At 36.1% G+C, this 27,976-nt stretch overlaps 6 protein-coding genes and 1 non-coding gene across 10 annotated transcripts; 4 read left to right on the top strand and 3 right to left on the bottom strand.

The window, feature by feature from the left end:
* Positions 1-1,738: 1,738 nt before the first annotated feature.
* On the top strand, positions 1,739-8,302 carry NET1A (Kinase interacting (KIP1-like) family protein). Of its 3 annotated transcripts, none has more exons than NM_001338598.1 (4): positions 1,739-1,836; positions 2,483-2,732; positions 2,814-6,832; positions 7,008-8,203. In NM_001338598.1, exons 2-4 carry the CDS (start codon positions 2,633-2,635, stop codon positions 8,073-8,075), a joined length of 5,187 nt encoding a protein of 1,728 aa, NP_001326409.1. In that variant the 5' UTR covers positions 1,739-1,836; positions 2,483-2,632; the 3' UTR covers positions 8,076-8,203. The 3 variants fall into 3 exon arrangements, with proteins under 3 accessions (NP_001326409.1, NP_188918.2, NP_001319620.1); NM_113178.3 differs by having other exon boundaries at positions 1,757-1,836; positions 2,491-2,732; NM_001338597.1 differs by lacking the exon at positions 1,739-1,836 and having other exon boundaries at positions 2,435-2,732; positions 7,008-8,302.
* Positions 8,017-11,719, bottom strand: TSO1 (Tesmin/TSO1-like CXC domain-containing protein). Its single transcript, NM_113177.4, has 10 exons — positions 11,529-11,719; positions 11,082-11,242; positions 10,448-10,994; positions 9,941-10,329; positions 9,779-9,853; positions 9,491-9,671; positions 9,292-9,387; positions 9,125-9,191; positions 8,888-9,041; positions 8,017-8,814 (listed from the first exon to the last, which is right to left on the bottom strand). The coding sequence occupies exons 1-10, from the start codon at positions 11,592-11,594 to the stop codon at positions 8,463-8,465; spliced, it is 2,088 nt and encodes a 695-aa protein (NP_566718.2). The 5' UTR covers positions 11,595-11,719; the 3' UTR covers positions 8,017-8,462.
* Positions 11,720-11,853: 134 nt separating this feature from the next.
* Positions 11,854-12,837, top strand: AT3G22770 (F-box associated ubiquitination effector family protein; the record flags this gene model as incomplete). Its single annotated transcript, NM_113176.1, has 1 exon — positions 11,854-12,837. One exon carries the CDS (start codon positions 11,854-11,856, stop codon positions 12,835-12,837), a length of 984 nt encoding a protein of 327 aa, NP_188916.1.
* SOL1 (Tesmin/TSO1-like CXC domain-containing protein) lies at positions 12,258-16,111 on the bottom strand. 2 transcript variants are annotated; one of them, NM_113175.2, is made up of 10 exons: positions 15,837-16,094; positions 15,416-15,573; positions 14,966-15,335; positions 14,516-14,865; positions 14,357-14,434; positions 14,097-14,277; positions 13,913-14,008; positions 13,770-13,836; positions 13,567-13,687; positions 12,258-13,485 (listed from the first exon to the last, which is right to left on the bottom strand). In NM_113175.2, exons 1-10 carry the CDS (start codon positions 15,897-15,899, stop codon positions 13,140-13,142), a joined length of 1,830 nt encoding a protein of 609 aa, NP_566717.1. In that variant the 5' UTR covers positions 15,900-16,094; the 3' UTR covers positions 12,258-13,139. The 2 variants fall into 2 exon arrangements, with proteins under 2 accessions (NP_566717.1, NP_001325669.1); NM_001338596.1 differs by having other exon boundaries at positions 12,991-13,485; positions 15,866-16,111.
* A 4,257-nt stretch (positions 16,112-20,368) lies between these two features.
* AT3G22750 (Protein kinase superfamily protein) lies at positions 20,369-23,382 on the top strand. The gene is made up of 6 exons (NM_113174.3): positions 20,369-21,722; positions 21,807-21,928; positions 22,006-22,205; positions 22,287-22,461; positions 22,546-22,680; positions 22,951-23,382. Exons 1-6 carry the CDS (start codon positions 21,425-21,427, stop codon positions 23,155-23,157), a joined length of 1,137 nt encoding a protein of 378 aa, NP_566716.1. The 5' UTR covers positions 20,369-21,424; the 3' UTR covers positions 23,158-23,382.
* Positions 23,383-23,772: 390 nt separating this feature from the next.
* AT3G00420 lies at positions 23,773-24,314 on the bottom strand. Its single transcript, NR_143814.1, has 2 exons — positions 24,287-24,314; positions 23,773-24,193 (listed from the first exon to the last, which is right to left on the bottom strand). It is a non-coding gene; the product is annotated as an uncharacterized misc_RNA (transcript).
* A 201-nt stretch (positions 24,315-24,515) lies between these two features.
* HMT3 (homocysteine S-methyltransferase 3) lies at positions 24,516-27,604 on the top strand. The gene is made up of 7 exons (NM_113173.3): positions 24,516-24,990; positions 25,798-25,854; positions 25,980-26,206; positions 26,334-26,463; positions 26,702-26,905; positions 26,995-27,066; positions 27,148-27,604. The coding sequence occupies exons 1-7, from the start codon at positions 24,811-24,813 to the stop codon at positions 27,319-27,321; spliced, it is 1,044 nt and encodes a 347-aa protein (NP_566715.1). The 5' UTR covers positions 24,516-24,810; the 3' UTR covers positions 27,322-27,604.
* The last annotated feature ends 372 nt before the right edge of the window (positions 27,605-27,976 follow it).

The following is a 27,976-nucleotide window of genomic DNA, read 5'->3' as shown; positions in this document are numbered from 1 at the left end:
ATGCGATAAAAGTTCACTTCACTTTGTAGTAATTGGGAAAATAAGATAACCATTTGCTTGTTTGATCGGCTACTCCTTCGCTAATGGAATTATTAAGAATTAGATCAAAAGCTCATACACGTGAACAACACGAACTATAGAGTTCTTCAACATGTCTCTTTTTATAAAGTGGCGTGATGTTAACTATTTATTAAAAAATAGTATACGTAATCATTAATGAAAGAGATGAGAAATAATTATAACATGTAGAAAAATGGCATTGTAAGTTTATAGTTGGCATGTTAGTTTGTGAAGAGATGTCGGTCACATATTTTTGATAAATTTCTTCACTTCTTTTATTTTCTTATTAACTTCTCAATTTTTTTTCTATACGTACTAATTTTAAATTTAAATAGTACGTCATAGTTAACAAAGATATTTCAATAAATAAGAAATGTAATTAATATTTTTATAAAGGGTTGCTTTCCATAATTATCAGACATGTGGACATTATAAAGAAATATCGCTCAAAATTTCTTTAACGAAAAATAATTTATTTATTGTATGCATACTAATTATGCTATTTCAGAACATATGACATGGGGTCACAAGCTATAGAATGATTGTACTCTTTCTAAACTTATAAAATAACAAATAATATTTTTAGTATAAATCTTTTTCATGGATCCAATCAAGACATGTTCTAGTAAAGGTTATAGAAGACTTTATTTTACACTTTTAACTCCGATAAGAGGATAAATAAACATTTAAGAAAATTATGGTATCAAATAAAAACCACTAAACTAATCGTCTTTCACAACATATGTAATCTTTTTTTTAGTTGTGTGTGTGTAATGTGTTCTATTCTCCTTAAGTATGAGCAATTAAAGCAACATCTATCTAACTACTAAAAGTTTACACGACATGCTAAACAAGAAACCTTCCTAAAACTATAGCAACAACATTTTTCTTAAATTTATGGAGATTTTTTTTCATTTTTCTGACCTACGGTCAAATTGAGCAGAAGAAGACAGGTTAAAGGACCTACCTTTTGTAAAACCCAAGAAAGAAAAAAACACATTTTGAGCAAAGGACAGATTTGTCATTTTTCGTTCATGATTCAGATCTAATTTTTCAACCTACATTAATGTCACCTAATCTTTGCACAAATCACTAGACACACACAAACTAATCCGCTATTACAAAAGCCACAAAAGAAAATAAAAATCCGATTCTTATAAAGAAAATAGTTTTCTGATATCTAATGTAAGATTATTATTTTCAAACTACAAGTTAATGAAATTTGAATAATGATAACTACAAGTTAACAACCTTGACACAATCCCCAAATTTCCGATTAAGATTACGTAATATTTTTAAAAACTGTTTAAGAAAATAATCGAGTTTTACGAGGGATTTGCACACAACGACCGTATCATTTTCCCTTAATTGCATTGATTACACCAATTTAAAATAAATAAAATAAAATTACACGTTAAAATAAGTTTCTACCCCTAATTAACTTTTGTTAATTTAGTACTACTACTCTATTCAACGTTTCAATTTCCAAAACAAATCTCATTATTATTAAGGTAAAAAATAAACCCAAAATAAAAGGCAAAATAACAGTTTTTTACTTTTTTATATGAAAACCAAAAAAGCAAAATAAAAATTTACTGTTGTGCGTCAAATCATTCTCATCTTTTAGTTTTGTCGCACAAAAAAGAGTTGCAAATCTAAAAGAATATAATTGCAGACACAAAGAGAGAGAAAGAGAGAGAGCTGTTGGAGTGTGAACTAGAGAAGACAATGAGATGACTTTCATTATCATTTTGCATCCATTTCTCAGTTTCATCGGTATGTTTCCTTCTCTAATGATCTCTCTCGGCTCTCACATTTTTCTTATGATATGATTTAATCGTTCTTCTTCTATCCATTTTGGTTTTAGTATTTGTTCTGACACTTCACTTGTAAGACATTTGGATCCAATCTACTCAACGAGTCGTTTTTGTGTCTGTCTCTCATTTTGCTTTAGGAAAGACTCAATCTTTTGAGTTTCTGTAGCTAACCCATTTGCTCATTTCTGGTAAATTTGATCTGATAAAAAACTCGACATGTTCTGCATTTTTTTGTCCCTCTTGATCTTGTTGGAGTTAAAGTTTCACTCTTTCTATAAGTAGTGTGTTTGTACATTTGTTCCGCAATGGTTTGCTGATTAGAAAATCTGCCTGCAGTTTCCTCACTAAACCAAAAAAGTCTTGATTTTTTTCCATGTTGTGTAATCTCTTGATTTACAAGTATTTGGACTAATACTTCTCTGTTAAGAGATTCTTTGTCTCTGTTCTGTTGGAAAGTAATTTTGGTTTGCTTTCTCTGTAGATTACTTTCCAGTTAGACCTAAATCCGGATATTTGTATTGCTCTAATGATTCCACTTAACTTGAGTATAAAATTTTGCTTTAAGCCTAATCAATTTAATTGCTTATTGTGTGACATTGTTTCAGTTTTGTAGGTGAAAAGCCTGACACATAGAGAACAAAGATGTCTTCAGTTTGAGTTAGTAGAGATTGATTCTGGCCTGGAATCCTTATCTTGGACTTGACCACCCTTGGGTGAAGTCTAGACCACTCTTTGTGCTTCTAGCAGCCGGTGTGATGGCTACTGTCTTGCACTCAGAGTCCAGGCGGTTATACTCCTGGTGGTGGGATAGTCACATTCCCAAAAACTCTAAATGGATTCAGCAGAACCTTTCAGGTGCCTCTTTCTCTCTATGTTCTAAAGTGTTAAGTGTTTTGTTCCTTTGTATTATTGCTTACGGTTATTTTCTTGATGTAGATATGGATTCCAAAGTGAAGGCAATGATTAAACTCATCGAAGAAGATGCAGATTCTTTTGCAAGAAGGGCAGAGATGTATTACAAGAAACGTCCAGAGCTGATGAAACTTGTGGAAGAATTCTATAGAGCTTATCGTGCATTAGCAGAGAGGTATGATCATGCCACTGTGGAGCTTTGTCACGCGCATAAAACCATGGCTGAGGCGTTCCCTAACCAAGTGCCTTTCGACATGATTGAGGATTCTGCTTCATCTTCATGTTCTGAGCCACGTACGCCTGAGAAAATGCCACCTGGAATCCAGCCATTTTATGACTCTGACAGTGCCACTAGTAAAAGAGGTTTGAGTCAGCTGACTGAGTACTTAGGAAATTCTGAAACAGAAGTTGAAAGCTTGAAGAGAACATTGGTTGAGCTTGGAGCTGAGAAGGAGGCCTTGAATCTTCAGTATCAGCTAAGCTTGAACAAATTTTCTAGACTGGAAAAAGACCTTGAGGTTGCTCAAAAGGATGTTAGTGGTCTCGATGAACGTGCTAGCAAAGCTGAGATTGAGACTAAGATACTTGCAGAAGCACTTGCAAAGCTTGAAGCTGAGAGGGATGCAGCGCTTCTTCGGTATAATGAATCCATGCAGAAAATAACGGAGCTGGAGGAATCATTTTCTCATGCACAGGAAGATGTGAAGGGGCTCACCAACCGAGCAACGAAAGCAGAAACAGAAGTGGAGAATCTCAAGCAAGCGCATAGTAGATTGCATTCTGAGAAGGAAGCCGGCTTAGCTGAATACAATCGATGCCTTGAGATGATATCTAATCTAGAGAAGAAGGTTAGAGACGCTGAGGAAAATGCTCAAAATTTTAGTAATCAGTCTGCAAAAGCAGAAGATGAAATTAAAGCATTGAGACATGAACTTGTGAAGGTTAATGAAGTGAAGGACGGTTTGCGTCTTCGGTACCAGCAGTGTTTGGAAACTATATCTAAGCTAGAGAGAGAAGTTTCGCACGCTCAAGACAATGCCAAAAGACTGAGTAGTGAAGTTCTGGCTGGAGCTGCAAAATTGAAGACTGTAGAGGACCAGTGTACTCTTTTGGAGAGCTCGAATGAAACTTTGAAGCTAGAAGCAGATGGTCTAACGCATAAATTAGCAGCTAAGGATCAAGAAATTTTTCAGAAGCAAAACGAGCTTGAAAAGTTTCAATCTTTAATCGAAGATGAGCACTCTCGATATTTAGAAATCGAAGTCAGCCTTAAGACTTTGCAAAGTTTGTATTCTCAGTCCCAAGAGGAACAAAAGGTTATCACTTCAGAACTTCAAAGCAGGATTGGCATGTTGCGGGACTTAGAGACTCGTAATCTTAAGTTGGAAGGTGACATCAGCTCAGTTAAAGAAGAAAACCAAAACTTAAGTGAACTAAATGATTCTTCTATGATCTTCCTGGAGACTCAGAAATGTGAGATTTCTAGCTTGAAGGAGATAAAAGAAAAACTTGAGGAAGAAGTTGCAAGACATATTAACCAAAGCAGTGCCTTTCAAGAAGAGATCCGTCGTCTGAAGGATGAAATTGACAGCTTGAATAAGAGGTATCAAGCAATAATGGAGCAAGTGAATCTTGCAGGTTTGGATCCCAAATCCCTTGCCTGCTCTGTGAGGAAACTACAGGACGAGAACTCAAAACTGACTGAGTTGTGCAACCACCAGAGTGATGATAAAGATGCTCTTACTGAGAAGCTGCGTGAACTTGATAACATTCTTAGGAAGAATGTTTGTCTAGAGAAATTGCTTCTGGAATCAAACACTAAACTAGATGGTTCTAGGGAGAAGACAAAGGATCTGCAAGAAAGATGTGAGTCATTACGAGGAGAGAAATATGAGTTTATTGCTGAGCGAGCTAACTTGCTTTCTCAATTGCAAATCATGACTGAGAATATGCAGAAGCTCTTGGAAAAGAACTCGTTATTGGAGACATCCCTTTCTGGTGCAAACATTGAGCTTCAATGTGTAAAGGAGAAATCAAAATGCTTTGAAGAATTCTTCCAGTTGCTCAAAAACGATAAGGCTGAGCTTATAAAGGAAAGAGAATCTCTTATCTCCCAGTTAAATGCAGTTAAGGAGAAGCTAGGAGTTTTGGAGAAGAAGTTCACTGAGTTGGAAGGAAAATATGCTGACCTACAGAGGGAAAAACAGTTCAAAAATCTTCAAGTGGAAGAGTTAAGAGTCTCACTTGCCACTGAGAAGCAAGAGCGTGCTAGTTACGAAAGATCGACTGACACCAGATTGGCAGATCTTCAGAATAACGTGAGCTTTCTTCGAGAAGAGTGTCGCTCCAGAAAAAAGGAGTTTGAGGAAGAGCTTGACAGAGCTGTAAATGCTCAAGTCGAGATCTTCATCTTGCAAAAGTTTATAGAAGACTTGGAGCAGAAGAACTTTTCTCTGCTGATTGAGTGCCAGAAATATGCTGAGGCATCATCATTTTCAGAGAAACTCATTGCTGAGCTCGAAAGCGAGAATCTTGAGCAACAGATGGAAGCAGAATTTTTGGTGCATGAGATTGATAACTTCAGGGGTGCAATTTGTCAAGTGTTTAAGGCACTTCAAGTTGAAGCAGATTGTAAGACAGCTGACCAGAAGATTGCAAAAGAGAGAATTCCTGTTTCACGTGTCTTGGGTGAGATTAATGAACTAAAATGTTCACTCTCTAGCGCTGAATACGAGACGCAGCGACTTGTAATTGAGAACTCTGTGCTCTTATCTCTACTTGGACAATTCCAATCAGATGGCATGAAGTTGGAATCAGAGAAACGTGATGTAGAGAAAGATCTGGAGACGATAGTACATCATTATGGAATGCTGAAAAAGGACAGACTCGAGCTATTGGAAATGAACCGGCAGTTGAAATCAGAACTGATTGACAGAGAGCAGCGGGAGCTAGAGCTTAAAGCTGAACTACAAACAGAGCATTTGAAGTTTGAAAATTTGCATGAGTCATACATGGCTTTGCATCAAGATTACTCAGATGCTCTTGGCAAGAACAAAAGTTTGCATCTGAAATTCTCAGAACTTAAAGGTGAAATTTGTATACTCGAGGAAGAAAATGGTGCTATTCTTGAAGAAGCTATCGCCTTGAACAACGTGTCTGTGGTTTACCAGTCTCTTGGGTCTGAAAAGGCCGAGCAGGCTGAAGCTTTTGCTAAAAACCTGAATAGTTTACAAAACATTAATAGTGGCCTGAAGCAGAAGGTTGAGACACTGGAGGAGATATTAAAAGGGAAAGAGGTGGATAGTCAGGAGCTTAACAGCAAGCTGGAAAAGTTACAGGAAAGCCTCGAAGAAGCCAATGAGCTAAATGATCTCTTAGAACATCAAATTTTAGTTAAGGAGGAAACCTTGAGACAGAAGGCGATAGAGCTCCTGGAAGCTGAAGAGATGCTTAAGGCTACACATAATGCAAATGCTGAACTGTGTGAAGCAGTTGAAGAGCTTAGGAAAGACTGTAAAGAATCTAGGAAACTGAAAGGAAATTTAGAGAAGCGGAATTCTGAACTGTGTGACCTTGCTGGGAGACAGGATGAAGAGATTAAAATCCTTAGCAATTTGAAGGAGAATTTGGAGTCTGAGGTAAAGTTGTTACACAAGGAAATCCAAGAACACCGAGTTCGAGAGGAGTTCTTGAGTTCAGAGCTGCAGGAGAAAAGCAATGAGTTTGGACTTTGGGATGCTGAAGCAACATCTTTCTACTTTGATCTACAGATCTCAGCTGTCCGTGAAGTCTTGCTTGAGAACAAAGTTCAAGAACTCACTGGAGTTTGTGAAAATCTCAAAGATGAAGCTGTTACAAAGACCACAGAGATAAACCAAATAAAAGAAACGGTTGGATTCTTGGAATTTGAAGTGTCTGAGCTGAAGACTCAACTGTCTGCCTATGATCCTGTGGTAGCATCTCTAGCAGAAGATGTCAGATCCCTTGAGCAAAATGCCTTGTCGTTGATGAAACTCCCTGTGCCAGCTGGTAGACGCAGAGAGGTAAACTGATAGAACTCTCTGGCCTGATCTATCATAAACTTATTCCCGTTTTCTCTATTTGGCATCTTACCTCATCTTTCTCATTCTCCTGGCACTTGTACCTAGGCTTCCATTTGGTGAAACCTGTGCGTTTTGCATATATGCCTCATGAACTAATAACTTCCAATTTCCCCAGGGTGTCCAAAATGATGAACATCAAGAAGCAGCAGTCTCTCAAGAACCTGTAGGACATTGCAGTACCAACCTAGACAATGGAATTGTGCTTTTGCAGGACATGAAAACAAGAATCAAAACCATTAAGCAAGCAGTTGCTGAGGAAAAAAAGAGGCGTGGGAAGCTGAGAAGACGAAGCTCTTCACACAGAAGCAAAGACCGCAAGCTGTTTGAAGAGATTGAACTTGAGGACCAATTCTCGGGTGAAATCAGACAGCCTAGATCACCTGCGATGACTGAGTCGAAAAATGGTTCATTAATGAAAGACATTCCCCTTGATCAAGTTGCAGACACAACGTCCTATGGAAGAAGCCGGAGAACTAGTCGTGGTTCGAGTGACCAAATGCTTGAATTATGGGAAGAGGCTGCTGAACCAGAATCCAGCATAAAGTTTCTGATCAACAATAAAAACTCAAAGAAGCCTTTGATTCCCCGTCTTCATCGCAGAAGCAGGAATCCCTCTGTTGAATCACAGTCTGAGAAAATGGTTGGAGTTGTTGACAAACTAGAGTTATCTAGAAGCACTGAGGACAATGCAAAGATTCTGGAGAGACTTTTGTCTGATTCTCGAAGATTGGCAAGCCTTAGAATCAGCCTAAGAGATCTGAAAAGCAAGCTGGAGATAAACGAGAAGCCAGGCAAGTTCACTAACCCTGATTTTGCTAGAGTGAGGAAACAGATGAAAGAAATGGAAGAAGCCATCTTTCAGCTTGCAAACACAAATGAGATTCTTTCGAACGAAATTGAGGAGACCGGAGATGTCAGAGATATCTATAGAAAAGTGGTTATGGAGAAGTCAAGGATTGGGTCTGAGAAGATAGAGCAGATGCAGCAAGAAATGCAGAACATTGAGCGAACAGTGCTGAAGCTTGAAGAGGGAGCAACCAAGAGTAAAGGAAGGAGAAAGTTCTCTGAGAGTAGGACAGTTATACTCTTGAGAGACATTATCCATAAAGGTGGCAAAAGGACAGCGAGAAAGAAGAAAAATCGTTTCTGCGGCTGTATGAGATCTTCCGGTAATGAAGAGTAGGGTGGATTCTAACGTAACAGCATCAAGCTTACTATTTATTTTTCACTATATAATCATGGTACTGACTCTAGAAGTATTTTGTTGCATGGTTTCTGAAATATTAGAGCAAATGAAATGAGTAATCTTTGTAGTTTCTGCTAAACTGTATGTATCTGGTTTGACTCTATGTTTCGAACTTAGCTTTTCTCAAAGTCCAGTTTAGGACGTTCTTTCTGGAAGATTATGAACTAGAATGTACTATTACATTACCTACTACTACTAGAATAAAGTATCTTACAATAACGTTGCTTATGCCTTATGTTATGGAAACAATGATAGGCTAATAGGATCTGGAACATTACAAAGATACAAAGAATTTTTCCATAGCTTAACCAAATTGTTTTTGATTCACTGATTTGGGTTGAGAGAAGGAAATGCTGGAATAGACCGTAGTATCAGCTTCCGGCCATTACCTCTTCTCCTTAGGATTGAGCCTGACTCCGAGGAGCCGGGTTGAGGGGGAGAGACTCTCTTGCTGTTGGGAGAGATGGCCTTGATGTTAGCTATAGGGGAATTGAGGAGAATCTCAGGCATAATCTCTGTTTTGTCCTCAGTCACAGTTTCAAGAGGCTTCTTCTCATTCTGTGATTGCGCCAAATCACTGTTTGGTTTTCTGAAAGAGGAAGAACCTGTGCCAAGAAAAAACTGTGTCGGAGGCAGTCTGTTCTTAGACAAGAATGGCTGATGAACCACCAAATGTCTGCAGAACAAAGGTAAACAGCAAATCAGTAGCTGCCTTGTTTGTATATTGTTTGAAACATTAATACAATTACCTGTACGGTGGCAGTGGTGTCGAAGGTTGATCAGAACTTGGGTTCTGCTCCACTTCTTTCGACACCTCGACGTTGTGTTGGATTTTTGCTATTCTTTTCTCATATGTCTCCTGATTCTCCTCTAGTTTGCTTTCCATGATAACAAGTAAAGACCCTGAGATTAAAGTAACGTTAAATCAAAAGACTTTGGGTCTGGGGTTATAAACAGTAATGGAAAATGGAGCTACGAATACTAACCATCTTTTCTGCCGAATACATTTGTGCATCCTTCGCATCTACAGTTCATGGAACAGCCGACTCCACCCTACAAGATCATTAGGAACAAAGTATCTAAATCAGACCATTGAATATAACTTACACAGAAAAATATTGAATACAATATGAATAGACGATGAAAGGAAAACCTGATAGCATTCACAGTATTTCTTCATACAGTTTGATTTCTTGCAGTTGCAGCCACGTTTGTGTCGTGCAGAAGCCGGGGTTTTACTGGCATCATCCTGTGCAAGATAACGATGTCATCCCTTAGATTAATGGAGGACAGAGAGAGTGAGAGAGGGGGGGGGGGGGGGGGAATAAAAAGATGGAATAGAGAGCTCTTACACTAGCTTCCATGATGGAATCTGCATTTCTGATGACTTTAGGAGCAAATGCAAGTGGATTTCGGGATTCAATCTGTTTGCGGGTAGCCAAAACAGTTTCTTCATGGATAGGTTTGTTGAAGCAATCTATACATGAACATGGCTCTATGCAATAAACCCCAGCAGCAAAGCATTCACAGTAACTGCAGAAAGAAAAGGGAGTCAAACAATGGTTAACTACTTCAAGGCAATTCAGTTTTTTATTTTGAACAGGTAGGAATTAACGAGATGCTAGGGGGTATGAGCTTACAGCTTCAAACACTTAGACTTTTTGCAGTTGCATCGTTTACATGACTCACCCTCCCCAGCTTGTTCAGATTTACGCCTGCACATTTACGCCAACAGATAAGAAAAACACAAATAAAGTAGATATACAAATCTGTTATGTAACTTTACTCAAGAAATAACTTGCATCTTTTTCTTAAGGCTGCCTAGATTCAACTCTGGGAACACCAATGCTTTGGGAACTTCTTCTACAGGTTCGTTTTCTGCCTGGTCCGAAGTTTCTTGCACAGTGTCTTGGGACTGAATTGGAGTGGTAGAGCCTGAGAAACTCTTTTGAATCTCTCCAGATATGGAATAGCCATGTATGACACTGATGTTACTGTCCTTTGCAGACATTGCAACGGCGTTTAGATGAAGACCAATACCAGGTACAACACAGCTCGAGGAAGATTCACCAGCCACATTATTGTCACACACAGATTGCTGATCATCAACAATATCCTTCTTCCGTTTCCCTGGCATCTCAAAGTCAAGGCAGCGTCTTCGCATGCCACCACGATGCAAGTTAAAGACAGACTACCACAAACAAACACAACGCAAAATAAACATCTCAGTTTAATCAAAAGCCCAAATATAGTTACTATTCACATTCGAGGGAAAAGTAAGTCATTTCAAAATGTATTCCTGAATTTACCTCGTTTGTAGGAAGCACAGCCAAAGGCTGATTTTCATTACTAGATCCATTGGCTGGAATATCTTTGTTGATATCAGGCCGCTTTGTAGACTTGACACCAGCACAGAACCGTCTTTCTGAGCTTGATATTTTATCGACCAAGCATCTAAAAGCCTCAGAATCATTCGGAGATCGAAATACTAACAGCTCAGTTGCATCTGAGATCAAACGTCCACAACCAGGAGTGTCATTCCCTTCCCGAACAACAAGCATATTCTGAAGTCCCATCGTGACATCCTCGGATGACGAACCATTGTCTCCTCGAGGAGGATCAGATGAAGCTTCAATAACAACATCTTCAGTGCAAGGTGAATCACTATGCTCAGAAGTTTGGCTATCGAACTTCATGATCTGTGGCAGCTCAGAAGACGTTTCAACAGAAGTTTCTTCTTCATCTTCCAAAGAAGCTTCTTTATTTAGATCTTCAACTAATGGTACTACAACTTCTCCTTTAACAGCAGATCCATCTAAAGATTCTAAGTGCTTTGAACGATCAACAGAGTTATGACTACAACAACAAAAAACAAACACCAATTACAACAGTAAACATCATCATCCTCTACTAAAACAACAAGAAGAGAATTTGGTTGTTTACCATCTGAAGAATCTGGATTCTCTGTGAGAAATGACGTGAGGAGAAGTAAACACAGGAGGAGGAGATGTGAAACTAAGAGAGCTAAACGTTTGAGCAGTGGAGATAGATTTGACCGACTCAATTGGAGAGAGGTTGCTTATGTAGTTGAACACTGGAGAATCCTACATTGTAGACCAATTACAATTAGACTCAAGGCAAATCCACAGCTAAAAATGTTTTTACCAAAAAGACAAAATCATTGATTTTTCGAAACAAAATAAGACCTTTTTTGGTCAATTCATGAAATTGACCTCGTCGACAAAAAAAACAACAAAAAAAATCGCAGAACCCTGAAGCGAGAAACATGAAGCAAAACCCAGAAAACAGAACACTATCTTCTTCAAAAAAAAAATGCAGAGCTTGTAAAGAACGAAAGGAGTGAACTTTGAGGAAATTAAGGAAAAAAACCTCGAATTTGGATTTGGGAGTTGAAGTTCCGATCTGGGAAGTAGGATTCTTCTGGGATTTGTCCATTTTCCAGCAAAAATCACATCTACATTGCCTCTATGCAGACACTGGTTTATTTTGTTTATAATCTAGGGTTGTTGTCGGATTTCGAACAAAAAAAAAACTTTGTCCGCGCCGGTGCGAAACAGTGTGAACTATGAAGTCCAAATCATATCACTCTTTTAGTCCATCCACTAAGTGACGTCATCTTTCCCTTACCTGGACCTATAACACTCAGGCCCATTCGTTACATTTTTGGCCCAATTAATGCTTTACTCTTTACTTTATGGTGGTCATGATGATGAATTTTAGGGTTTATTTGATGAGAGTCAATCTTGATAACAACGTCGTTGAATCATCATCATCATCATCATCATCATGTATAAAACGTGAAGCTAAAGTTATTAGCTTAGGCGACGAAGTTGATGATATATCTCAAGTCTTTCACTGCGACGGTTTATTGTTATGCATCAGCATCACCCAAGCCAAGACTAGGCTCGTGGTTTGGAACCCGTATTGGGGGCATACCCGGTCAATCGAGCCCACACATCAGTTCAACAAATTCGACAGCTATTCTTATGCTCTCGGATACGACAAGAGCAGCAAATCCCACAAAATCTTGAGGTGTATTACTTGTTTGAGACCCCATTTTCATGAGTTCATAATCTACGATTTTAACTCTAATTCATGGAGGGTTTTTCATGTCACTCCAGACTGGCAATTAGGGACTATTAATAGTGGCGTGTCTCTCAAGGGAAATGCCTTCTGGGTTGCTGAAGAGAAGTATTACGAAACAAGTGAAACAAACGAAGAGTTTTTCTTACTCTCTTTTGATTTCACAAGAGAGACATTTGGACCACTTTTGCCTCTTCCGTTTCAGTTTGTTGAATCTGAAGATGCTTTGAGTGTATCCAATGTTAGAGACGAGCAGCTTGCTGTTTTATATCAGCCGTGGGATACATTAATGATGGAGATCTGGGTCACGTCTAAGATTGAGCCCAACGCGGTGTCTTGGAACAGCAAGGTGTTCTTATCAGTGAGTATAAGAAAACTCATTGGCCCTCAGTTTCAGTTTTGTTTGGGGAGTTTCTTCATTGACGAGGAGAAGAAAGTCGCTGTTGTTTTTGATAAAGGCTACAGAATACAGCGCTACATAGCTTACATCATTGGAGTGGATGGATCCATGAAAGAAGTGGATCTTGGAGAATCAGACAGAAGGTGTTACCCAATTGTGTGGTCTTATGTTCCAAGTCTAGTGCAACTTAATTAGTCGACCAGCTTGTTTTTTGGTTTTCTTTCTCTTTTGTCATCCTCTTTGAACAAGATTATTATTAGTTAGTCAATAAATTATTAATTGTGAAGATTGTTTTTACATGAAAATTGTTGAATAAATAAGGTTACATTTGTGATATTAGACGAGGAATGTTGTCAAGATATTGATAAATGACTTAACATTTTTATTACACAACCATTGTAAAAACTAACGCAATACTGCTACTAAACTTGTAAATGTTTGCGTATGTTGTCTGTGTAAGTTAAAACTACCAACTAGAAGTTGACATTCAAAGAATTTTAATGGTGTGGAGTGAGAGAAGGAAACGTTGGGAACGAACGTATCAGATTCCTCCCCCCACCATTTCTTCTCCATGGAGTCGACTCTGGTGAATCAAGATGAGACAACGAAACCCTTTTGCTGTTGGGAGATAGAGTAGTTATTGGAGAATGGATTAGATTCTCAGACATATCATCAATATCCTCTGTGATTGTCTCGATTCTTGAATGAGACAACAAACTCATGTCTGGTTTTCTGATGTTGTATATCCCTGAGGAAGATGATCCAATAGCTCCATGATGAAAATGAGACTGTGGAGGTAGCAGTCTGTTGTTGGATGAGATTGGAAGTTGCGCCAGTGGTTGTCTGAAAACAAAGGTTAATAAAGTTAATCAGGAGAAGTGTAAATGGACACATATTTGATTGTATTTGAGATTATTTCTTTACCTAAATGGAATTGGTGTTGAAGGTGGAGCTGCAGGTTTGAACAACTCGACATTCTGTTGTGTTTTCTTTGTTCCGGGTGTGCCAGATGTTTCATTCTCCTCATCTTGTTCGAACAAAGACCCTGCAAGAAATTGTGTACTCTTGTCAAATAAAAGATCAAGAGACTTGTGTGTTTATGATAAAGTGGAGAAGTAAAAGCTAACCATCTTTTCTGCCAAATGCATTTTTACATCCTTCACATCTACAGTTTATAGAACAACCAACTCCGCCCTACACGATCAATGAATCAGAACCAATCCACAGAAGGGAATCTTACACTGATGTGTATGGAGTTTAATGGAAATACCTGATAGCATTCACAGTATTTCTTCAGACAGTTTGATTTCTTGCAGTTACAGCCTCGTTTGTGTCGCGCTGAAGCTGGAGTTTTACTTGCATCCTCCTGTGAACCAATGCAGAATTTTATAGCCTTTTCAATGAGATAAATGTATTGAGGATGATAAGTAAAAGGAAATATTGAGAACACTTACACCAACTTCAATGATGGAATCTGAGTTTCTGATGACTTTAGGAGCAAATGCAAGTGGATTGCGGGATTCAATCTGTTTGCGAGTAGCCAGGACAACATCTTTATGGATAGGTTTGTTGAAGCAATTTATACATGAACATGGCTCTATGCAATAAAATCCAGCAGCAAAGCATTCACAGTAACTGCAGAGGGAAACACAGTACAAGAGACTCAACAAAAAACTACTTCAAAGCAAGCCAAAGATTGGTGTATTCAACTTACAGCTTCAAACACTTGGATTTTTTGCAGTTGCACCGTTTACATGACGAGTCGCCTTCTCCTGATTGTTCGGACTTACGCCTGCATGTTTCAAATGCCAACAGATTGTTAGAAAAAAGATTTACCATAAATCTGTTTCTGCAAGTTTCGGGACAAACTTGCCTTTTCTTCTTGGGGCTTATTGGAGTCAAGTCTACTGAAGCTAAAGACTTTGGAACCACTTCTATAATTTGTCCTGAATCTTTCCCGCTTTCATTTTCTCTCACGATGTCGTGCTGCGAATGAAGCACCGGAGTCAGAGAACTTTGCACACCGACTTTTATGTTACCGGAAAATGAATACTCATTAGCAACATTCTTGTCCTTAGAGGACATTGCAATGGTGTTAAGATGCAGACCAATGCTAGGTACTACACAACTAGATGAAGATTCTCCTAATGTTTGCTGATTATTCCCCTTAACCTCAAAGTCTAAACACCGTCTTCTCACACCACGGTGCAATATCGAAAGAGCCTGCCACACACACACACACCCACAAAAAGAAACATTTCAGAGACAATGAACAGTCAAGAACCAAAAGCTAAAGTAGTAATTCACAAAGCCTTATACTCACATCAACAGATTCAGATTCATTGTTGACTACATCGGTATTCGTAACAGCCACCGATGTTGCAGTTATACTACCACGTAGACGTGCTTCAGAGTTTGAAGTTTTCTTCAACAAGCAACTAAAAGCCTCTGACTCTCTCGGTGAGCCATAAATCAGTTCTGTTGTAGCAGCAATCAAAGTTTCCCAATCCGGAGTATCACTTTTCTTCTTGACATTGTCCATCATCACCTGCAAATCCTTCCCACAACCATTGTCTTTCACATCATTGGTAACTCTAGGAGTATTGCAGTCATTCTTGTAGCTTTGTTCCGGTTCGCTACCGACTAAAGCTTCTTCTTCTCCAACTTCTTTAGAAGCAGACACATCTTTTTGACTGCAACCAAACACATTCCTATTAACAACTTTGAAGAGTACACTAAGAAGGACTCAGAGGAGAAGAGAGATTGATTATACCTTCTGAAACGAGACTCTTTATGAGAAACCGCGTGAGGAGAAGTGAAAACAGAAGGTGGAGATGCGTAATTGAGAGAGCTTAAAGGACAAGTGATTGGAATTGGTTTGATAGTCTTAATTGGTGAGAGATTGCATATGTAACTAAACACTGGTGAATCCTGCATTGCACAAAAAAACACTTTGATCTCAAATTCTTCTCCAATCATCAAAACCATAACTTTCAACACAATTCATTCCAATAACCGATTAAAAACTGAAACTTTGACTAAAATGCAACAAATTAAGACAAGGGCTTTACACAAAACCGTACGATTCAATGAAGAAAAGTCGAACAGACACCAAAAAACCCATCACAGAAACAGAGGAACAACGAGAAAACTAATAAAGCATGAAACTTTGAGATAGATATAGAATAAAAAACCTCGACTTTGAGTTTAGAAACTGGAGTACCGATCTGGGTTTCACTCTTTTCCGGTGTATCCATTTTCTAACTACCAAAAACAATCTCACATCCTCTTTAAGAAAGTGAAAGAACAACGAAGAAAGATTCAAAGGAGAGAAGAAGCGGGAAGATGAGGATAATCTCGTGAAGATAGTCCAAACCAAATCCAACAGAGACCACAAAAGGTGACCCCAACACTTGTCTTTGTCTCTCTCTTTCTCTTTTATGTTGTCTATATATACACCTCTACGTACACGTCTCTTTGAGAATCAATTCACTCGCTGTTGTCTCTCTGTACAAAAATAAATATCGTATCGATTTTGCTTTTAATAAAGTAACGGACATCACCTTAATCTTTGCTCCTTTTTTTTCTTGCTTTGGTTATGCAAAATAAAATTTAAGTAACTGCAATAATCAACAGTTCCTTTTCGCTGCACCTTCTGTTTTGTTTTGTATATATAAAGATGATGAACAACAAAAAAGAGAAATAAATTCCTATCTTTTCTCTGTGGTTTTTACTGACTCTGTTGACTACTACTTGTCATTGTTGATATACCTATAATTATTTGACCGTATTAACAGTGATTCGTTAAGATAAATTAAACTTATTTTTGTGCTCGATAAATGTAATTATCTCGTGAGAATACATGATAATTAAGTACTAGTATTAAGTGTTGGATTAAAGAAGATTCTAGAACGGAATGAAAAAGAAACACACGTTATGAGATTACAACTTACAAGGCTTTTGTTTAACATGGAGATTTGGAATTAATAAAATATATTGCTGGCTGAATATTGCTAATCACGAGAAAGCACTTATGTGTAATCATCATGACACTTAAATTGAAATTAATTGGTCAATTATTCGAAGTTATAGTCATAATCATAATTCCAATATTTCTTTTTAAATGTAACGTTCAGAGATATTCAAGCCTTTTATGATAATTTTATGGCATTATCATAAAATATCTCCCATATTATAAGAATCGTTAAAGTATATCGACATTACCAAAGAATGTTACAATAGTGTGTACATGGTTGCAAATAGTTGGATTATATAAGTTTATAAAGATTTGAATATGGTATGTGTATTTTTTAACCGGTTTAGCTCAAAAACAAAACTTTATTTAACTTGAAGAAATACAGTCACCGTGAATGGCCTCAATGTTACACACTCACATGTAAAAGTGGAAATGTGAAATATAGTTACTGTGAATGGTCTCAACGTCCAAGTATGTTGTAACTAACAACTCGCAACGAAATTGTTTTCACGTACGTATGTACGTCTACTTGTTAAATAGTTGTTGAAAAGTTAATGTCACCTCTAAAGATAACTGTACATGATGATGGATTGTGAATACAGTTATTACGCACCCATGGTGAACTGTGAAAAAAAATTGCATGAATATTTTTTTGTGACATATGTTGTTGTTTTAATATATTAGCTACCTTCTGAAATAAAATAAATTTAGCTATTTATTTCTCCTAGCCAAAAAATGTATTTCCCGTGACGCCATAAAGCGAATGCTCCAAATGTTCGTAGCAACGGTCCTTTTCATCGGTACGTGAATCGTGAGATATAGAAAGGGAAATATGGAACGAAAATTCTCTTTTGAATGATGAAAAATGAAATTATATCTACTTAAACATTTTATTTTCTAGTAATGTTGCGGGGGATTTTCGGCTAAAGAAAATACGAATTATGTGTGACGATATGTATACAATTAGCCATCAAATCACGGCTTAAGAAACCGAAGGCATGATCCTTCTACCGGAGCTTTTCAAGAAGTTTTTGGAGCTTAACTTAACTAAAACTACTAGTCAAGTGATTGTAACAAATAAAAACTTATTAAAGTATAGAGTAAATATGTCTTCGAGTATTGATATGGATAGAGCTGAAAACATTTCTTCTGGCAAAAGTGGCTCCATGCGATAATCATAATGTCGACCATTCTTCATTCATGCTGCTACTTCACTGTCACGTGCCACATGACACATCACGTGACATAAAAAACATACAACAATGCATTTTTTTTTCTTCAAAAAATAAGAAAAAGAAGCATCTTCTATAACATTTTGATTGATATCTATGTATTATATATTTGGTCAGTCTTTAAATATAATTTTCAGTGTATAATGTACTAAATCAGGTGTTAATGTATTGGGATATTCAAAAGCTGTTCCATGAACTGTTTGTGCATGTCAGGTTGTTTATTAACGGAATATTAAGAAAATAATTGCTGTTACATTTTTAATTAAGTAAATTAAAAATCATCTTGCTTACTACAAATGGCCACAAGAAAAGCCATCTTACCAAAGTCATCATTTGGCCTTTGTATTTGTACTATAGAATCTCCTTCGTTTTTGTTCTTTGTCATCCATTATACATAGAATCCATTATTATTTTTAAGTCCATAGAGTTATATCTAGATTTTATGTAAATTAATCATCCAATGTAGGATCCTTCAGTCACATCTACCCACATAATATATATTTTTTCTGAATAATCACTTTCTCTTTGTGTCAAAATCAAGACTAGCTTATAACTTGTTTGTAATGAGAATCAATTGCACGACTTTAGTAAAATCAACTAAATTATATACAAGCACTTTAAATGATTGTTGCTTTCTAATTTTTGAATTTGTTAAACATTTTTTAGGGAATGATGTAGAAATCTAAAATGTGTGATCCCATGGGATAAAATGTTTGGGATAACTAATTGATCCAAAATGTTTATTTGGTAGGATAGTTTTAGTTTATAATTATTCTCCATCTCCATATATAATTCATATTCGAATCTAAGCATTTTGTTGGATGTCAACACCGAATATTTCAAGGAGAAAGTGTACAACTCAGAACAAACGTTAAAAAACAAAAGACAGAACAAACGACGATTGTTTGGATTTTCAAAATAAATTTGCACTCTTGTTATTTGGCTTTTTTTGAACCATAATAATCGGACTTGGGACAAGTATGAGACGACAAATGCATTTCTTTCATCTTATTGTATATACATTATTTGTCTGTCTATTTCTCTTCACATTTAATTTGTAGGCAGTTATTTTCATTTCTTTGTTATGCATTGCTTAAATTATCATTGACGATTTTTGTTGACCTTGGGTTTTGCAACTCTCTCTCTGCTTTTCTTTCTGTGGTAAACACTAAACAATTGAATGGAAGTCTTGCATCTTTTGACTTCTGTACTTGCGAAGTATACTTAACAAACAAAGCTTAGTTTTATCTTTCTCTTTTGGAAAAAGCATATCATCTCAAATCTCAATAATCATTACATGGACCTCTTGATTAAGTGTGGAAATTTAAAGAATGTATAGTTTTGATAATCTCAATAATCCAGAGAATTTTATTTTTGCAGTTTTGATATTCCACTACAAGTAAAGCCCATTCCATAGTTGGGCTTTGAAGTGAACATTACATGGACCTCTAGATTGTTAACGTATAAACTCCAACGTTAAAACCATTTTAGTTACAGACGTGTGGACAAACAATATGTTGCTGAAATATAAACCAAAACATTTACACAATCTTACCAAAAGGCAAAAGTCTAAACTAGAGTAAACAAATTAGGAGAAGTTGAAAGAAACAAAATCAAGCTTATAACAGTATCACTAAAGAAACTCATAAAACTAATTTAACATTTATTGATATGTAAAATTCTAAAATACATAACTTTAAATTGGAGGAACTGATTATTATTTTTTTTGCAAAAGGGGAACTGATTATTAAGTTGGAAATTCATGTACATCCGATATAACTATATTATTATTATTAGTAAAAACATCATCGTGATTACGAATAAAAAATTTCAAAAGGACACCCATTGCGTATTTTTGTTGTTTTAATTTGAAATCTGATCTGTAAAGCTAAAGCATAATAATAATAATATAAGTATGGAAGAGGCGACAAAGTTGTAAATTTGCAAATAGATACACAAAGATGTCAAACCTTATCTCTTTCGTTTCACGACAAAACACAACCAGCGAATATTATTAGAAGGTACCTAACCTTGTACGTATCGTACTCTTTCACTTCTTCTTCTTCTTTTTACTTATTTATACTTCTTTATGTAAATTAGCATACAAGATGCAAATATGAACCTGCCTAAGTTATTCTTTGTTTTGATAAAATAGTCTTTAATCTAACAAAATTCAGAAATGATCTATTTCAAAAACATTAAATAGTATTAAAAAAGAAAATTAATCTTACAAAATTTAGAAATGCTTAAAAATCTGAGTTTCTTTAAAAACCACATCATATCTTAGGACTGTAAGGACAAATATATCAAATGCAACATTATATCAGTGGGGAATAATGGACACAGCCACCCAAACATGCGAAAGGACACCCGTTAACGACTAAATGCAAAAGAAAATTATTTATTGTAGTGCAAATTTTTGGTTCAAACATTTCTAAAAACAAAGATTTGTCATTCTTGCACCCTATATAAAATATCATTTTGAACAAGGAAAGAACAAATTTCTTAACATCAAGATCTTTGGTAATATATTTTACCATCCCACTAACAGACTTATTTGGACTAAAAATAAACCAATACAAATTTCAACGGCTTAAACAAATTGTCATTATAACAAAAGAATAAATCTATTGGTACATTGATTCTGTATATTTTTGCCTAAATAGGTCAAATTTTTTCTCTGAGTAGAGAAACAAATAGCAAATACGTCTCCTTAAAACCAGCCTTACTCAAATTAAGCCATTCTTTTTTTCTTCTTCCGCCATTCACTCTCAGCCTCTCCTTCTTCGTTTCCTAAACTCATTTTTCTTCGCTCTCTTTAGATTCTTTTTTTCTCATATCTCTCCTTGATCCTCTGTTTTTTATTCTGAGGTTGTTTTTCGGAGAAGGAATCACCTAAACCCTTTCAAATCTCTTCTTCTACCAAATATATTTTTTTGGATGAAAAAAACTTCTACCAAATTCTCAGATTTTATTTCCTTGAGGGTTTTGTGTTTTTTTTGCATGGTCTAGTTGATTTCTGAAATTTAAGTATATCTTGTTTACGATAATATAGAAAAAAATTATTGGTGTTTTTGTGTGTTTATAATTTATCTTGGGTCAATGATAATAGTGGACGACGAGTCGGTGTCTTAGGGTTTACTTTTTGTAAAGAAAATTTTCTTGTTGAATTATTGGCTTTTTGTGAATTCGATTTTCTCTTATTTATATAAAACATTATTGAATTTCAACGCTATTTTGAAAATTTTATTTTTAATATTCATGTTGTATTAGAATCTGGAATGTCAGAAGAACGTGTGCAGGAACAAGAACTTGGGGTTGGTGTAATAGTTTAAATAAATTCTTACAAAGAATAAAAAAAAAATCAGGTTCTCTGCACCAAATTTTTAAAATCATTATTTAACATATTTTGCTAAATTCTCTAAAAACAAATTTGATAATGATGAAAATTTTGATTAGTTCTGTGTTGTGTTTGGTGATTGCTTGAATTAAGTCTGATTGAATTTTAGGGTTATTTGAGTTTTGTGTGTCTTTGAGATTATTGTTTTACAAGAAAAAAAAGAAAAAAAGAGAGATGGAAACAAGAAACGAGACAAAAGCTTCACCGGAAAACAACCTCAGAAACAGAGGAGCTGATGGAAACAATAGCAAGAAAGACATGATTTTCCGAGCTGATAAGATTGATTTGAAGAATTTGGATATCCAGCTAGAGAAACATCTGAGTAGGGTTTGGTCAAGAAGCATTGAGAAGCACCCTAAGCCTAAGGAGGAATGGGAAATTGAATTGGCTAAATTAGAGATGAGGAATGTCATTGCTCGTGGTGCTTATGGTATTGTCTACAAAGGCATATATGATGGTCAAGATGTTGCTGGTAAGAGATACACAAATATTGAAACTTTTTGTTTGTGAATGTCTCATGTTTTAATGCTTAGTGTTGGTTTTATGTTAATGGTAGTGAAAGTACTTGATTGGGGAGAAGATGGTTACGCGACAACGGCTGAGACATCTGCTCTACGTGCTTCATTTCGTCAAGAAGTTGCGGTTTGGCATAAGCTTGACCATCCTAATGTCACAAGGGTAATAATAATAACCTCTTTAGTGGTCTATCTTTGTGTGTGTGTATGTAATGAATGAGACTCTATGGATAAAACCAGTTTGTGGGAGCATCAATGGGAACAGCGAATTTGAAGATACCTTCATCAGCTGAGACGGAGAACTCGTTGCCTCAACGAGCTTGTTGTGTCGTTGTGGAGTATATCCCTGGAGGAACTCTTAAGCAGTATTTGTTCCGAAACAGGCGAAAGAAACTCGCTTTTAAAGTCGTGGTTCAACTCGCTCTCGATCTCTCCCGAGGGTAATTTACAAAACTCATTCTTTAATCTCCAAGAAAGAAACTTATGATACAATCATGATGATGGTGATTTCATCTATGTAGGTTAAGTTATTTGCATTCAGAGAGGATTGTTCATCGCGATGTGAAAACAGAGAATATGCTTTTGGATTATCAGAGGAATCTAAAGATTGCTGATTTTGGGGTTGCTAGAGTTGAAGCTCAGAATCCAAAAGACATGACTGGAGAAACTGGAACTCTTGGATACATGGCTCCAGAGGTACACAAAAACAGAGATAACATTTAAGACAAAATGCGGTTTCTTTGTTTGGTTTCAAAATCTAATTTATAGTAATCTGATTAGGTTCTTGATGGCAAGCCATACAACAGAAGATGTGATGTTTACAGCTTTGGGATATGCTTGTGGGAGATTTATTGTTGTGATATGCCTTATCCTGATCTCAGCTTTGCTGATGTTTCTTCTGCTGTTGTTCGTCAGGTCAGTGGAACTTATAATATAATCCCAAGTTCTGAATCTTTCAAAGTTATGAAATATGTAAAATTTGTGAAACTTAAGTTTGTCTCTCTTGGCTTTTGGAATTTCATAGGGTTAGTTAATCCGGTTTAGGCTAGTTTTTAGTCTGATCGGTTAAACAGAACAGAATCCAAATTTTGGCTCAATTTCGGTTTGGTTTTTCCGGTTTCGTTTATTTTGGTCACTACTGTACAATGAGAGAATCTGAGATTGTTGGTTTGTTGTCTTAAACAGAATCTGAGACCGGATATTCCAAGATGTTGTCCAACAGCATTGGCGACCATAATGAAGAGATGTTGGGAAGCTAATCCGGAGAAACGACCAGAGATGGAGGAAGTTGTGAGTTTGCTTGAAGCTGTCGACACCACCAAAGGCGGTGGAATGATCCCGGAAGATCAGAGACCTGGCTGTTTCTGCTTTGTCTCTGGTCGTGGTCCCTAATTTTACCCCCTCTCTCTTTTTACCTTTATTTATTTACTTACTTACCTTCACATTGAATTTTGGAGCAATGCTCTGTTTTTTTTCTTCTTCTTTAATCTGTCAAGATAAAAAAAGATTTTCATTATTAATATATATACACATTATTATTATTTCTGTCACTGTGAATATGAATATTGTCGTTTGGTCCAATATACATTGGAAAATCATATAACATATTTTTTGAAACGACTGTGATAAGTTAAGGCCTCTGTTTTAATATACATAGCATAGTGTGTGCAAATTTTCTCTATTTAGTAAGATGCATCTTTCTTTCTATTTGTAAAGGGTTTACTATTAGAATGCATGAAAAATGACAAGGCTATGACTTGTTTAGTCACATAAATTGAAAGAGTAGTTATGAGAGAAAGAAGATTAAGGTTACACTTAATACTGTTTTTAAAGACAATCATAAGTCAGAGAAAGGGAGTATTAAGAGAGGAGATATATCACTAGATGTCACTAGTTGGGTGAATCTTCGTCCGCCTCCGCTTTCTCAACCCCGGTTTTCACGTCTCTTAAATGTAGTCCATTGCATTTTTTGGATCTTTTTGGTTGGTTTGAATGTTTGACCGACCTTTCTTCGCGGTTCCTCTGTGTTTTTCATAACTTGCTTATTCCCCTGAACTCTTCCCTACATTTCATGATCCTCATTTATAGACACAATTGCACATGTCAAGTGTCAGGACTCAGGAAAAGATGCATCTTTCACTTACAAATCCAACCATTTACATTGAATAGAATGGAAGATGTTAGATTGAATGCAATAAACATGTTACAAATTAGTCTCAATACCACACATCTAGAATTATAACATAAGAAGCATGACTTATATTCATATTTTATTTCTGGATCCGAAGATGCACGTGGTCAATTGGAATTAGGTCGAAAGTCCAAATGAAAATTTGGTGGACAAGATGTTTTGGCCGTTTTGATCACTCTGGAATTTAGTCGGATATGCCCGGATCACACATGCTTGAAAAGAAGTTCACTCATTTCCCTATCAAAAAACAAACCCACATAATTAGATGACTAATTAGAAAGATAAAATATTGTAAAATAACGCATTCAATAAACCTAATAAATAAGATACCAAGTATTTTAACAGAGAAATAAGTCTATTTACATTTACGCAAATTGGGAGAGACGTAATATTGAGGTGTATATAAACTACTTATAACGTGGCACATAGTTGGATAGCTGATTTCCCACACGGCAGGCAAAGGAATCACATGTAACGTTGCTGTCTGATCCAAAGTTTACTCATTAAATATCCACTTACTTTTTGTTAACACAATCTCACAATTATCCACTTTTGGTTAGTACTATTTTAATTTCTCTTCAAGATAATTCGCTCGTTTTCCTCGTTACAAAGCTTATAGGTCGGTACATAATTTATTGGTCGAGCCACAGCTATATTTAGTTATTTACCAACATTACCATAAGGGACATATATGTCTTTTTCACATTTCCCGTATCTCCTCCTATATATAAAGCTTAGTGATGTCGTGGAAAACCAACCATATGAATCTCACGATCAAAGATAATATCTCATCATCTATATAGTATTTGTCTCGATATTAGAGACGTACACACTTTGTTTATACTCAAATCAATATGGGATCTTTCGTGAAAGAAGAAACGTCGTCGTTGATGACAGATTTTTTGGAGAAGTGCGGTGGTTATGCGGTGGTGGATGGAGGGTTTGCGACGGAGCTACAGCGCCACGGAGCTGATATCAATGATCCACTTTGGAGTGCTAAGTGCCTTATTACTTCTCCTCACCTTGTTACAAAGGTCACACATATGTAGAAATTTATAGCTTTTATTCTAAGATGGTTTTAGTCGTACGTTGATAAATATTTATTTCTTCTATGAAATTAATTCTCATGTTAAGCAAAATTTAGAATGATCTAGTTATTGGATGATGGACTCGATTAAATAGCATCAAAATAACGTATTTGTCCAAACATATTTTAGTTGGATTCTTGATTCCATTAACTTTATAAACATGGTTTTATTTCTTTGCAACGAGTTCATTTTTCATTTTTTTAGTTTTCTTAAGTTCTATGTATTGGATGAAACTCATATGCATACAAGAGTAAGTAGAAAAAGAGCTACTCGACCCGTTTATATTAGTGCATAAATGTAGATAAAAACAGTAATATGCCACGTAGTAAACTAGTAAAGCTGAGCCGCTAACGTGTACGTCATACCACGACGTTTACTACATTATCACTCCATTTTTCTAGTACCACTTTTAATTGATTCACGATGGGTCTTACGTGTAGACTGTAGAGTACAAAAGAAGAATTCAAAGAAAACAAAGGAAACAAAAAATAACAACAAATTACAGGCTACACCATTTACGACACTTTTAAGGAAATTTAACCTATATATATATATATGTATTTTTCTTGAATTTAGTTTGACTAGTTAATTTCTATAGAAATCAAAGTAATTATTTTCCACTTTTCTTTTCCATTGTTCCCAGAGATTTTTATTACCTTTTTCTGCTAATAAGTAACAACTACAATCAGAAATATATAATAACATATCAGAAATATGTTTGTAACAGACAATTATATTATTTTCTTCTAATAGGTGCACTTGGATTACCTTGAATCTGGAGCAAATATCATCATAACAGCATCTTACCAGGTACTTTGGCCTATATTAACTAAATAGTTTGATTTGGTTTGTTTGCTTGAAGTAAATGTGGTAAAAAAAAGGAAATTAGTTTCAAAATGCATCAAGGTACTTAAACAAATTAATTTATTATACAGGCGACGATACAAGGTTTTGTGGCAAAAGGTCTATCGGTGGGAGAAGCAGAAAATTTACTTAGAAGGAGCGTTGAAATCACGTACGAGGCACGTGAGATTTTCTACAACAGATGCACCAAGGGTTCATGGGATTTCGCCTACGCTGGAAAAGCTTCCCGGAGACCAATTCTTGTCGCAGCTTCCGTTGGTAGCTATGGAGCTTATCTCGCTGACGGCTCCGAATACAGGTTCTTTGATCGATCCTAGTCATTTTTGTCTGTTACATTTGTGTATAAAATTGGAAAAATCATAGTCATAACAAAAGTTTTGGTCAGTTAAAGAAATTTAATTTTATTCCTCATAATTGTTCTGCAGTGGGATATATGGAGATTCTGTGAGTAAGGAGACATTAAAGGATTTCCATAGAAGAAGAGTTCAAATCTTAGCAAAATCTGGAGCCGACCTAATAGCATTCGAGACTATTCCAAATAAGCTCGAAGCAGAGGTATCTAAAATTTTCTTTTTAACTGAACATGTATTCTATTCTAGTAGCTTTCGTTAGTCCATCGTTGTATTATATCCCTAGTTCAAGCATTGACGTGGTTGACAAAAAAACAGTCTAACCAAATAAAGTTCTTAACTAACTATTAAGTACTGTTAGTCTAGTAGTGGTTGCATTTTGGTAGTTGTGATAATATTACATGATGTTACTGTATAAATATATCGTTTTTCACGAATCATAGGCTTATGCGGATCTTCTTGAGGAGGAAGATATCGATATTCCGGCATGGTTCTCGTTCACTTCCAAGGACGGAGTCAGTGTGCCACGAGGAGATTCAGTTGTAGAATGTGCGAAAGTGGCAGATTCATGCAAGAACGTGGTGGCCATTGGAATCAATTGTACTGCACCAAGATACATTCATGCTTTAATTATCTCCTTGCGCCAGGTATGTATAAACAATGATGGAATTAGGGTTTTTTCTTTTACTCTGTTTTGTGCCTTGCGGCTGAAGCAACTGGTCATTTCTTTTACCAGATGACACGCAAACCAATCGTTGTATACCCAAACAGCGGGGAAGTCTACGACGGTCTGAACAAGAAATGGATTGTGAGTGTTCGTTATATCAAATTCTAGTAAAACACAAATTACAATTCTGATTTTTGGAGATTTTTTAATGTGTTAATGCAGAAGTCAGAGGGAGAGTCAGAGGAGGATTTTGTGTCGTACGTGAGTAAATGGAGAGATGCAGGAGCTTCTCTGTTTGGAGGATGTTGTCGGACTACTCCAAACACCATCAGAGCCATTGCTAAAGTTCTCTCCGACGAACCTTCTGCAGCATCAAAACCCAAATTCGGGCAATAGACTTGTCAACGGTGAATTTCTATGCTTGTGATGTCAGGAAGGAGTTTAAAATGTACAATAACGCAAGCGTAGTTCTGTAATCTACTAATATGTTGAAACTATAAATAATGGTAAACTATGTTAGAGACAACTGTGTAATTAGCGTATGATAATAATGGAGTTTAAACGATAATTTGATGTTATAGTAAGCATATTTTTATTATTGTGCTGTACGAATATATAAAAGTGATTATAGGCTGTATTAATTTTGTAAGCTATGAGGAATAAATAAGCTTTTCTTATACTCGACTTCTTTGCTATGACATGGACGCTCATCAACAAACTGCGTAATAATAATCCAAGATAAGGAGAGGCTATATAATAGGGATACCTTGTCTGGTGCCGAGGAGTTGAAATATGTTAATTGGCCCAAGAACTTTGGGGTTCGGTCTAAAACTTCCGGTTTATGGTCAAAAATTGGTTTAGGTGCAAAAAAACACCCAAAGCCCTAATTTCTGTTTACTGATGGGCTCATGATCGGCTATGATTTATGGTTTTGGTTTTATGAATTTAGCTTGACATGATATTACTAAATCTTGTTAGGATTAGGATTTATTTTTTGGTGTTTATCTTCTTTTAAGATTTTCTTATATATACTTATGTAACCATAAGCAAA

This window comes from Arabidopsis thaliana, chromosome 3 (assembly GCF_000001735.4).
Source record: "Arabidopsis thaliana chromosome 3, partial sequence".
NCBI lineage: Eukaryota > Viridiplantae > Streptophyta > Magnoliopsida > Brassicales > Brassicaceae > Arabidopsis > Arabidopsis thaliana.
Note: the sequence above shows the minus strand (reverse complement) of the source record. Positions and strands in the feature narration are given on the sequence as shown.

Coding starts and splice junctions, on each gene's coding strand:
- TSO1 (NM_113177.4), bottom strand. CDS start 11,594: ATGGACAAATCCCAGAAGAATCCTACTTCCCAGATCGGAACTTCAACT. Junction 10,330..10,447: donor CTGTGCTTCCTACAAACGAG/GTAAATTCAGGA, acceptor TGTTTGTGGTAG/TCTGTCTTTAACTTGCATCG. Junction 9,388..9,490: donor ATTCCATCATGGAAGCTAGT/GTAAGAGCTCTC, acceptor TATCTTGCACAG/GATGATGCCAGTAAAACCCC.
- AT3G22750 (NM_113174.3), top strand. CDS start 21,425: ATGGAAACAAGAAACGAGACAAAAGCTTCACCGGAAAACAACCTCAGA. Junction 22,206..22,286: donor GCTCTCGATCTCTCCCGAGG/GTAATTTACAAA, acceptor TCATCTATGTAG/GTTAAGTTATTTGCATTCAG. Junction 22,462..22,545: donor TTGGATACATGGCTCCAGAG/GTACACAAAAAC, acceptor TAATCTGATTAG/GTTCTTGATGGCAAGCCATA.
- SOL1 (NM_113175.2), bottom strand. CDS start 15,899: ATGGATACACCGGAAAAGAGTGAAACCCAGATCGGTACTCCAGTTTCT. Junction 14,435..14,515: donor ATAAGCCCCAAGAAGAAAAG/GCAAGTTTGTCC, acceptor TGAAACATGCAG/GCGTAAGTCCGAACAATCAG. Junction 13,837..13,912: donor AATACTGTGAATGCTATCAG/GTATTTCCATTA, acceptor TTGATCGTGTAG/GGCGGAGTTGGTTGTTCTAT.
- NET1A (NM_001338597.1), top strand. CDS start 2,633: ATGGCTACTGTCTTGCACTCAGAGTCCAGGCGGTTATACTCCTGGTGG. Junction 2,733..2,813: donor GATTCAGCAGAACCTTTCAG/GTGCCTCTTTCT, acceptor TTCTTGATGTAG/ATATGGATTCCAAAGTGAAG. Junction 6,833..7,007: donor CAGCTGGTAGACGCAGAGAG/GTAAACTGATAG, acceptor CAATTTCCCCAG/GGTGTCCAAAATGATGAACA.
- HMT3 (NM_113173.3), top strand. CDS start 24,811: ATGGGATCTTTCGTGAAAGAAGAAACGTCGTCGTTGATGACAGATTTT. Junction 24,991..25,797: donor CTCCTCACCTTGTTACAAAG/GTCACACATATG, acceptor TTCTTCTAATAG/GTGCACTTGGATTACCTTGA. Junction 25,855..25,979: donor TCATAACAGCATCTTACCAG/GTACTTTGGCCT, acceptor TTTATTATACAG/GCGACGATACAAGGTTTTGT.